The 11,789-nt window shown below is 35.6% G+C and overlaps 1 protein-coding gene across 1 annotated transcript; it reads right to left on the bottom strand.

The window, feature by feature from the left end:
• Nucleotides 1-9,780: 9,780 nt before the first annotated feature.
• On the bottom strand, nt 9,781-11,303 carry LOC131439231 (nucleolin-like). Its single transcript, XM_058610000.1, has one exon. It carries the CDS (start codon nt 10,974-10,976, stop codon nt 10,056-10,058), a length of 921 nt encoding a protein of 306 aa, XP_058465983.1. The 5' UTR covers nt 10,977-11,303; the 3' UTR covers nt 9,781-10,055.
• Nucleotides 11,304-11,789: the final 486 nt, after the last annotated feature.

Genomic DNA, 11,789 nt, shown 5'->3' with positions numbered 1-11,789 from the left:
TGAGATCACGCCATCGTTGCTTAAAATAGGACTCAAGGCTATTTAAATTTTTTGTCGAATCGAAAAATACGAAAGAATGAATAGCTATTCTTCTTGATCTTAAACCGTTTTTGAAAAAAATGAAAGTTCCCTTAAATTCCACCAGCCAGCCAGAGATCACAAAACAACTAAAATATTACAACTAATCGATTGTTGTTTTAACTAAACTGTCATTTCTGATTTATCGTGCTGACAGTTTAGCAATTACAGTCAGCAAAGACAAACGAGTAATGAAACGTTACAGCAATGACATACACCCTAAGCGAAAAATGAAACGCTTCAACGAGGTGTCACTCGTGCAACTGAGCAATGACACAATCCCAGCAAAGTTACCTGTATACATGAAAACAAAAAATGTCTCAATTATTCAGTTATTTGAACTTAAGACACCTATTGCAATAAATATATTTTACTGCTAGTCCCTTCGGAGGGCGGCCAATCGTTCATCGCTTGAACAACGAAATTTTGCATAATTAGCTGCTTATAGCTGTATCACTAAACTCACAGATAATATAGAAATGCAACAACAAAATTTAAATTCACAGGGCATCAATAAATTTATCCTCCCTTTGCAGAATGGCTGAGCTTTTTTGATTCCATTTTCAAGAATGTTGCCGATAATTCTAATACTACAGATGTACTTTCAAGAAAAAACCAATACTATCACATTACTTTTGTAGTAATTTTTATGCGTTAAACGTTTTTATTTACACTGACATGTACTGTCCGAAAACACATCACTCGTATAGGAAATTAAAACATTTATACTGTAGGAATATTTACTCAGTAGATGGAAAACTTGTTTTACAATCAATTCTTATATTCTCCTGCGTACATTACTAGTATCTGTGTGTCACTATTACGTTAGTATTATAACGAAATAGTTAAAAATCTTGATAGTGGAATTTAAGGGAACTTTCATTTTTTTTTTCAAAAATGGTTTAGTATCATTCCACTAAACGCTCAAACTTCTTGATCCTGCTTTTCTTGTCGCTTATTTGCTCCGCTCGTGATGCAAAACAAACGTATGAAACAGTTCTCGAAAACAAAATATTTCAATCACTAACTAAATTTATGCTTAGAACCAGTGATTTACTAACTATTCAACACTGAATGAACACTCAAGTTGTCAAAATTTTGCAAAGGTATATTGTTGGTAAATAGCCCAACGATAAGTTATCAAATACCAAGATCCAATCAGCCGCTTCGGTTGAATTTTTAAATGGCCGTATGAGCGAATGACTTTTTTTTCGATTATTATTAAGGGTAAAGTGTTAAAATACCTTATGATAAAAAAGAACCGGATTTTTCATTTTAAAATTCCCGCGCTTGTCCAATCGGTAAATTTTTATTCTCTCAACGTTGGCAACACTTTTAAACACATTTTGTCAAATTTTGACGGATATCGTACGATTAGTTTTTGTTTGGCGTCTATACAAAGAAGTTGAAAAATTTTCGTGTGGCGATTTTTATAATGAATGAAAATTTAGAACAACGTGCGTGCATCAAATTTTGTGTTGCAAATGGATTTAAGTGTTCCGAAACGTTGAAAATGTTAGTGTCTAGGAAAAACACAGGCATACGAGTGGTATAAACGCTTCAAAGGTGGTCGTACAAGCTTGGATCATGATGAGATTCCTGGCCGCCCAACAACATCTGTTACTGAAGAAAACATTGAATCGGCGAAGTAAATCGTGTTGCAAAATCGTTCTGTACCGATTAGAGAGATTGCTGTGTTGTTGGGCATCTCTTATGGATCAGCCGAACACATTTTAACTGATGTTTTGGGTTTGAAACGCGTCGCTTCTCGGCTGGTGCCAAAAAAGCTGAATTTCATTCAAAAAAAAACAGCGTCGTGTTGATGTAACCAAAGAGATGATTTCCAACGCAGATAGTGACCCCACATTCATCGAATGCATCATAACTGGTGATGAGGTGTGGATCTGTGAATATGACGTCGAATCCGCACAACAATCGACCGAATGGCGCTTCGAAGGCGAGCCGTTGTTCTAAATTTTCATCCATTATAAAAATCGCCACACGAAAATTTTTCAACTTCTTTGTATAGACGCCAAACAAAAACTAATCGTACGATATGCGTCAACATTTGACAGAATGTGTATAAAAGTGTTGCCAACGTTGAGAGAATAAAAGTTTACCGATTGGACAAGCGCGGGAATTTTAAAATGAAAATTCCGGTTGTTTTTTGATCATAAGGTATTATAACAGTTTACCCTTTATAATAATCGAAAAATAAGTCATTCGCTCAAACGGCCATTTAAAAATTCAACCGAAACGGCTGATTGGATCTTGGTATTTGATAACTTATCGTTGGGCTATTTACCAACAATATACCTTTGCAAAATTTTGACAACTTGAGTGTTCTTTCAGTGTTGAATAGTTAGTAAATCACTGGTTCTAAATTCCGGTTCTTTTTTTATCATAAGGTATGCCCCCCTTAAGAAAACATTGAGATTTCAAAATGTACTGATATATTTGCTTCGAAAATGTAGGTATTTATTTGCAATACGCCTGGGGAATGTTAAATATCTATTTTACTTTCTTAGGATTTCAACTCACCTTTACAAAACTTTATCTTTCAAATTCAGCTTTCAACCGGAGGAAACATCAAAGGTCCAAGAGCGGGTTAGGTAAGTATACCAGCGAGAACTCCCAACAGGTCCAGCAACAGGTAACCAGGTAAGTATTCCAGCAGGCTTTCGGAATGAACATTTTAAAGGAAAAACTAAACTATACGGTTTAACGGTCAAACTGAGAATGCCCAGCATCCGAAATCTTCTAACTTTATTTTAGCTCTTTTGACAGTTCTTGAAAGTGAACTAATTTCAAATTATACACTGAACTAAAAGATTGTACAAAAACTAACATCTATACACAACAGCTCTTCCCCTTTTAGAAGAAAAATTATTTTAACAACTCAAATTCAGAACGAGTTGTTATCACGGAAAAAATCAATTACTTTTATAAAAATGAAATTTGCCTTTGCCAAGAATATTTTAAAATCAGCTTACCGATTACAGCCCTTGCCGTATTCTAAGGTATTGATCGTCTTGGTTCGACAATCGCCGACTCCTTAGAACGAAGTCCGATTTTCCTAATTAGCACCATGGTTTTGTTCGTGAATCCATACAATCGTTCATCGCCTTCTGCATCACTACTCCCAGTTGAGAGTTTAATCGTCAGAACCAAGTTCGGCCCCATGAATTCATCTCTGTTGGCAACCCATAGAGTGGTATGATGTGCCCTTACCATTGTGACTTCAGCTGCATTTCCAAACTTCCTTCTGCTGTCAGCCGCCAGCCAATTAGCCGTCGTATTACGTATATAAATTTCCTCTTTTCTTGTATCTTCGACAATCGTCGATCCGTTATTTGATTCACCCTTTGGCGTTCTTTAATATATGTGAACTGTCGAAATCCAAAACCTTTAAAAAAAACACTCTTAATATGATCGCTTTTACAATAGTTTCATTGTCATGCAAATTATTGAAATAAAAGAACAATGCAAAACCAACGCCACTGAACAAAATGGCGAAATATTTTATTATCCCGAAAACAATTTGTAAAATGTATTACTCTACTTACGTATATTTTTTTACTCTTTAACGTATGATTTGCAGATAACCTGGATTCAAAGCATTTGCTTAATAGTGAGAAAAATCGATACACAACGGTAACTTTTCAACACTCTTTTTTGCAACTGAGGCCGTAAAAGAGAGAAAAGCTTTATCAAATGAACTCGCTTTTCCTCGTCGCCATTGTTAAATATCTATTTTACTTTCTTAGGATTTCAACTCACCTTTACAAAACTTTATCTTTCAAATTCAGCTTTCAACCGGAGGAAACATCAAAGGTCCAAGAGCGGGTTAGGTAAGTATACCAGCGAGAACTCCCAACAGGTCCAGCAACAGGTAACCAGGTAAGTATTCCAGCAGGTTTTCGGAATGAACATTTTAAAGGAAAAACTAAACTATACGGTTTAACGGTCAAACTGAGAATGCCCAGCATCCGAAATCTTCTAACTTTATTTTAGCTCTTTTGACAGTTCTTGAAAGTGAACTAATTTCAAATTATACACTGAACTAAAAGATTGTACAAAAACTAACATCTATACACAACAGGGAACATAATTTTCAATGATTTTGTATTTAATGAAGTGATGAGAATTGATTGATATAAACACATTTTACAAAACGGCCAGATTCTCATATGGAAAGGTTATTTCGCTTGCCGTAGGCATAATGCCCCAGCAACCCCAGTATGATAGAGAGTGTATCGAAAATAAGCTATCCACATACATTTGTGTTGAACGCATGTATTTGTCATAGTTTTTTATGTAAAAATGAAAATGCTTACACTTGTGATTTTGAAAGAAGTGAAACAGATTTTATCGACAATATTTTTATTGCGTCGACATCTTTTTGCTCGGCAAACATTTCCTACTTGGTAAGAAGAATTTTAAGGTAGACCACATCAGGATGATCTGATTCACTCTTTTTAATTTCAGTTTCAATTATAATAGCGCCTTCTTCTGTTATCAGATTTTACTCTGAATGTCTTTCTTTTCCTCCTCATCTTTTATTCTTTTATTTGGATCAGGGAAAAGCCCACTGGAATTAGTTTCTGTCAAACTTGTTCTCCAGCAGGCATAAAACCTCCTCATCTTTTGCATCAATAGATCCAAATCATCCAAATAATACATTTCCTTAAATCTAGTGCTTTTATAGTAACTAAATCTAATGAGACAGTAACATAAGAAACGATTTCTTGATAACATTACGTGATAAATGAAAGTCGAAAGAATTTAAACATTTTTTAAATATGCGGCACATGCTAGCAATGAGCTCGTTATATCCATAATTAGTTCTAACATAGAGAATCCGAAAAAAAACTACGACGTCGGAAGTCGAATTGTAAAAATTGAAAGCTCTATGTGCTCTTTAAAATTTAACTTGGTTTCCAGAACACCCAGGTCCTTAACAGACGATGCGCGTTCGAGAACAGTTTGTGGCATATTATAGTCGAACTTGAATACAGATTTTTTGCTACAAAAAGAGACGACGGAGCATTTAGTGGCATTTAAACTATTTCGAAATATGAAATACGAAAGTCATCGGCAAACGATAGTTTCATGCACATGATCGGAAAATTTAGATCGTTGATACAATAAAATTATGAACGGTCCAAGGTGACTTCCTTGAGGAACTCCAGATGTAACAGCACATGGTGAGGTTAAACAGGCTCCTATTTTCATTATCATTTCATTACCAGTTAGATATGATCGAAGCCAATTGAAAAATGATCCGTTTAATCCCAGTCTACTTAACTTGGAGATCGTTATGTGATGATTGATTTCGTCGAACGCAGCAGGGGAAGTTGAAAGCTTTGGCATGGAGTCTCTGATATGTAGTCAGAGCAACTATGTGTTATAAATTCTAGAACTATGATTTCAAACAGCTTCGATAAAGCGCACAAAGAAACAATTCCAAGGTAGTTGGATACTACACCCTTGTTCACATAGGATTTTTTCCATATTTCAGGAAACATTCCAGAACGCGAAGAACAATTGAAAATGTTGGATAGTGGAACCAACAAACTATTAGAACACTTTCTTATCACCACGGATGGAATCCCAGAACTTCTTCGTTTCTTTTATTGTCAGACTTTTTTTTTTGTTTCAATTATAGAGGCTTTAACATTAATGTCATTCGCCTCTTCGGGACAGAAAAACTTTCTGACCCTATGTGCGGGGTTGGGAATCGAACCCAGGCGGGCGGCGTGAAAGGCATCGGCTTACCCATCACGCTATACCCGTCCCCTTTGTCAGCCTTCGCTTCGTAAGCATGTCGTGTAAATTTTACTTTAAGAATGCGATTTTTATCATACACAAAATTTGTTACCATATTATTGAAGAATCGCGTTCCATTTTATTAAGTTCTTTGCATTATTGAATGTATTATCACTGAGACGATATCTTCCATCTCACAATAACCTTGAGTGCAAAAAGTTGAAATAGCAACTTGTATCACTCGAGATCGAAAAGCATAAAATCGAAATTTTGTCCACTGAAGAAAACATTGGCTAGAATCGCCTTCTAGTAAATTTTAGTTTTATCAAGGGGAAAATTCTCGACCATCTCGACCAATTGCTGAAACGTTCGCCCATCTTTAATTTTTTAGGGTTTCATAAAACTCACAAGCTACAAAAATTTGCAAAGAATTTTGTGGAATGATGTTTTTCGAAATTCGCGCGAAATCCGCGCCACAGCATCAAAATCTTAGCAGAAATCTCGCCAAATCCACGAAAATCGTGAAATCCGCAAGAACCGCGAAATCCGCGCGACCGTAACAACCCTGCATGTGTCGACAAGTTAAGCCCGTATTCGAGCGAGTTTCTTTCCGGGGGCTGCTTTGAGTTTGGATTTTTAATTGACGATTGTGGAACTGGGTTTTGAAAAGACTGTTGGATGGGAATATTTATTGAATTATGGGGGTTTCTGTAACTCGTTATTTGTGATGGGACTCGAGAGTATAGAGAAGAAACGTTCAGAGAGTTTGTATATTGAAAATTATGGTAAGGTGAGTATGATAGTTGGTGAAGTTGAGGTAAGTCTAGTTCTTGAAACGTTTGTGTACTAGCATTTCTGCTAATTTTAACCCTTTTGAGTTCTGCTTCCAAGTCAGTGATTCTGACTTGCAGGGAGTGGATCAAATCTAAGTCATCTGCACTAAGGACCGACCTACGGGGTATTTGCTCTAAGTTTTGATCATCTGACTCGTTTGTCTCATCCAAAATATCTAAGCAATCCACTTGCAATGCTTATGTGTCCTCGTTTTCTTGATCTTCATATTGAACATCATCCAAGCTACCTTCGGGCACAGGCTCTTCCGACTTGGTTTGTAGCCTTTTAACTATTTCGACCAGTTCTACGAGTGTGTTCTGTAGATTACTGTGTAAATTTGATGACCCTCGTAAGTTGGACAGTAACATTGATATTCGTTTGCCAATATGCAAAAGCCTTGCTATGCATTGACTTTTTGATACGTCATCTACCTGGGCTTCTAGCGTTTGTTTGATGTCGTTAAATTTTTGGACACACATCTGCATCTCCCCGCCGCTATCGCTTATCACTCTTCGCGTGTTTTCTAACTGACCCTCCTTTTCTGACTTTAATGCGTCTCTTACCCACTTTCGCTTTCTAGATAGACTAAGATCACCAGTCAAAACAACTGAACGTGATACCAATTCGTGATCAAGTTCATCATCGTGCAAATAGTCTACTCTTAACCCATAATACCATTCATTGATCATTTCACTCGCTTGGTCAAACGTAGGGCGACTGATAGCCATTTTTGATTATCTAATCTTGAAAATTAACTTTCAAATAACAGAACAACGTATTTCAAACATATACAAAATGAGACAAATAAATACAGAGAAATGGAGGAAAATATATAAATCCACCATAAATATATAAATCCACCATACCCTAACATTGATTAAATTGTCTCAAAGAAAAACAACATATAAACAAATAAATAAATAAATAAATAGATAAATATAAATCAATAAATAATGTGTAAATAATTAAATAGTGTATAAGTAACTAAATGGCAAGTAAATAAATGAATGAATAAATACATAAATGAATAAATAAATAATCGTCTGAATGAGGGAATAAATAAATAAATATAATTGAATAACTGTTTTAGGGCACCAATCGAGGCTATTAAACATAAAATAAACATCCTTCAAACACGTAAACATGGAAGACTTGACATTTATTTCATATTTAGACATTTACTGACAATGTTTAGATACAATCGAGGAACAGGAATGTCAAACACTGAAAGTGGACCTCACACTGTTTCTTAATTATAGAGAAGAAAAAATACAAAAAATATATGTAGTCTGGGTTAAGCTGGCCCAATAACCAGGGATTTATTGTGACCATAATCCCGAAGGTCACAATATATAAAAATGCAGAGATTAAACATTGTAATCGAATCACGTAAGAACGGATGGATAGATTAACATGATTATTTTTTTGTTTAAACAGCTTTTACCCCCACTGGGCTCGTACATAAAAAAAATAGGAAAACTTGTCGGAAAAGTGTGAAAAATCAATAAAATTGGTTTGTATGGAGAATAGAATTTTCCGTTGAAAAAGTTACCAATGCTTGCTAGATCTACGATTGACCGTTGAAGAAAAGAACACTAGATCGTTGAAAAAATCGTTTGGCGCGCAACGAATACCCGCATACGTATGGCTGCCAGATGGCTGACTAAACGCTGCCAGCTGGAAAAATATAGCTGGCAGACATTCTGGTGACCGGCTGCCTCACCGCTGCCAGATATACAACTCAAACGATATCCACCAGCATTTTTCCACATTGAAATCTTTGACATTTTCAGCGAAGGTGAGAAGATGAAAACGCTCGGCTAACTTAGATACAGGCGACTTTGTTTTGTCAAATTGAATTTGACAACCGTCACTGAATCAATGTTGGTAGCCGTCTGGTGGCCATGGCTGCCCAGGTAGCCAAAACGCTATGAGGGTAGTTTTGTGTGGAGATTTCACATGCATACGTGATTAATTGGGTATCAAAATTATTGCTTGGTAAATAAATTAATGACAGAATGCATATGACTGTATGACCGCAGCAGGTAGAAGAAAAATTCTGATATCCAGTTGAAGAATTGTATGTAATAAAATCAGACGAATAATATTGATCATTGTGAGCGCGAATTTAAAAAATTAGAAAATTTTTGAATGAATCAATGAAAAGATTGTGCTGTTGAAGCGCTAAGGTCAAACTAAGAGATCTTCTTGCATTCTACTTTCGAATGTTTTAGATTACACTAAGCACACATAATAAGTGACAATTAGATCAATGTTCAAGATGATTACCATAATGGATTGAGACTGCCATTTTCTATTTCATATTCTGTGAAGAATGTTAAAATTGGTAAGATAAACATCAAATTAAAATTTAAGTCGTCTCTCCAAGGAACCAAAAGTTCCACAGTACCTGAAAAGTATCGACTTTATTAGAGCCTTAATGTACGCGTGGTACTTTTTAGCAACTAGAACGTACAGAAAATGTTTCCAGAAAACTTTCTCGCTGCTTTAAAGCTGTACAAGGAACTTCTGCAAAGTTTGTTCTGTTGCGTCGGGTGAACATTCAAGTTTGAGTAATTCTTTAAAAACGGACTGTTGGGAATGTTCTGTATGCTACTTAAGCCAAATCCTTTTTTAAGAACTTTTGGTTACTTGGGCTAAAAACCAAATTGTAAATATATCCTACTCTACCGAATGAACAACTCTAGAAGAGAAACTCTGCAACATTGTGTTAAGTTTATCAATCCAACATTATGGTTAGTGAGCATTTTTATCGATTACCGGAGGCAAGAGTCACATAAAACGTGACACCTTATATCCATTCCGCCGCAACCGTTAGAGAAGGATCTCTGCTCAGTTCATTGACTCAAAGAATGAGATGACAATCTGTGCATTTGCTCAATTTTAAAATAAGTATTTCAAATTATTTTTTTTGTGATACTCCTTTTTTTAGCTAAAGAGTGTGTGTGTCGCAGCCCGTTGATTGTAAAACAATGGAGGCATACGTGAAGCATTTTTTTTTTTTTTTTTTTTAAATTGGTAATGTCAAAAAAAAAACTTTTATTTCTGACCACTCTACAAGTTGATATTTCCATTTAAAACAATGAATATTTTTATCGAGTACAGTAAATAGTTGAATTAGTTTTTATAGATTTTTTTAGAATTACTGGTATTATACAGTAAATCTGACACATTCTGTAATTTATTTTACTTTATAATATATAGAATACTTATCCACTCATCTAACGCATTATTTTTTTAAAATAAAGACTACTGAAAGGATGAATATGTCATGCAAAACAGTTACTACGCCAAACAGGTTTCAGTTATTAAAACAGTTCTTATCGATATTTCATTCTGAATTTAGATAAATTTTATTCTTCTTCTTCTTCCTCCTCCTCCCCTTCTCCATCTTCTAGTTCATCGTATTCATCATCATCCTCGTCCTCATCCTCATCTTCAGCAATCCTGTTGGAGTTGTCACCGCTCTTCTGAGAATTCGTTCGCACTGGTGGAACTCCGTACACCGCCACGTAGTTGTCATATTCTGATCTTGATTTCGCTTCTAACTCCTCGGCATCGACCAACTCTACCCTAACTTGTTTAGCTTGTTCAAGACATTTTACCTTTATTTCTAGGTATTCATAGGCACGTTTATCCTCCCAGCATGAGTACACCATAGATGAATTGTACTGTGGAGTACCAGTTGCGATCGATTTATCTCTCAAAAATTTTTGTAATAAACTCGAGCCATCCCGCCGCCACAAACACAACTCATGGTTGTTATAAATACCATCTTTCATATCCCCCTTGAAAATATACAGGGTTAAAAATCCTCCTTTATCCGGAAAGCTTTTCAAGGGCGTCGCTAGTTTGCGTTGAAGCGGCTGTGGTTTAGATGAACTATCGGAGGATGTAGTTGGTTCGAATTTAACTTCAGAGGTTGATGCTGTTGGATCAGTCTGAAGCACATTGTCGGCTGGTTTCTTCGGCGTTTTTTTTACTTTTTTGGCTGGAGTGGGCATTTGCTTTGTGAAATTTTCATCGTCTGTATCGTTTTCCTCGCCAGAATTAGTTTTCTTTTTTGATTTTTTAATTGGTTTACGTCCACGCTTCTTCGTGCCGTTTTTGCTGGATGCTGTAGTTTTTTTTATACGTCCAGGACTTACTTTTGATTTTCCTTTCGGATCGTCTTTGGATGGTTTCCAATCTTCTTCTGAGTCTTCAAAATCTGACTCTTCCTCAAATTCAGAGCCTTCCAATTGAGTTGTGACTAGTTCCGTTCGGCTTCGCATTGTCGTAAGTTGCAAAAATTAAACTGGAACACTGATTATTTGAGTAACACTCTTTCACTTAATCCAGATTTATAATGTATGAAAATATGATAAAAACACTTTTAATAAAACTGTGTTATGCCAAGCGTTTACAGCCACGCGCAGACACGAATTACTTTTGAATCACGAGTTGAATGTGTTGTTTTCCTACACTTTTTCGGGTTGCATATCAAATTTTATTCTTATACATAATTGAATACGTTTGAATATATGACTAATTAAACGTCTGGAGACATGTGATTGATGAGTTTTATTTATTTTTTCTAGTATTCAGTATGAAAATTAAACTTTTAAACAATTTATATGAATACAGAACAATATTAACACTTCGAAGTGGATTACACGAGCAGGTAACAAAGGAGCATAAAAAAACTACGTTTCCAAAAAAATGACGTGAAGCATTTAGTCGTTTGACAATTCTGCTGTCCATTCGAACATAAATTCGAACAAAAACTTTTTCTGCGAGACGAAGTTCGACGGGTCAGCTAGTATTGAAATAGAAAATACGTGTCGAATATTTTCGAGTTCTTTACCGAAAAAAAAATAGTTAGATGAAAAAAAATTTTGGGTGGTTGATTTTGTGTGGAATGCCCCATATAGATATATAGATTACCTCGTTTTTCATTCTCTTATCCAATTACAGCATTAATTCCAGCTTGATTTAAATCAACTACAATTCTCGTTTCCTACAAAACAGTTACACCTTTGAAAGCATTCCCTTCCAAGTTCCAGTTCAATAGTTGAAAGCACTCATCGGGTGGGTAAAAAAACTCC

Source organism: Malaya genurostris, chromosome 1, assembly GCF_030247185.1.
Source record: "Malaya genurostris strain Urasoe2022 chromosome 1, Malgen_1.1, whole genome shotgun sequence".
Taxonomy (NCBI): Eukaryota; Metazoa; Arthropoda; class Insecta; order Diptera; family Culicidae; genus Malaya; species Malaya genurostris.
Note: the sequence above shows the minus strand (reverse complement) of the source record. Positions and strands in the feature narration are given on the sequence as shown.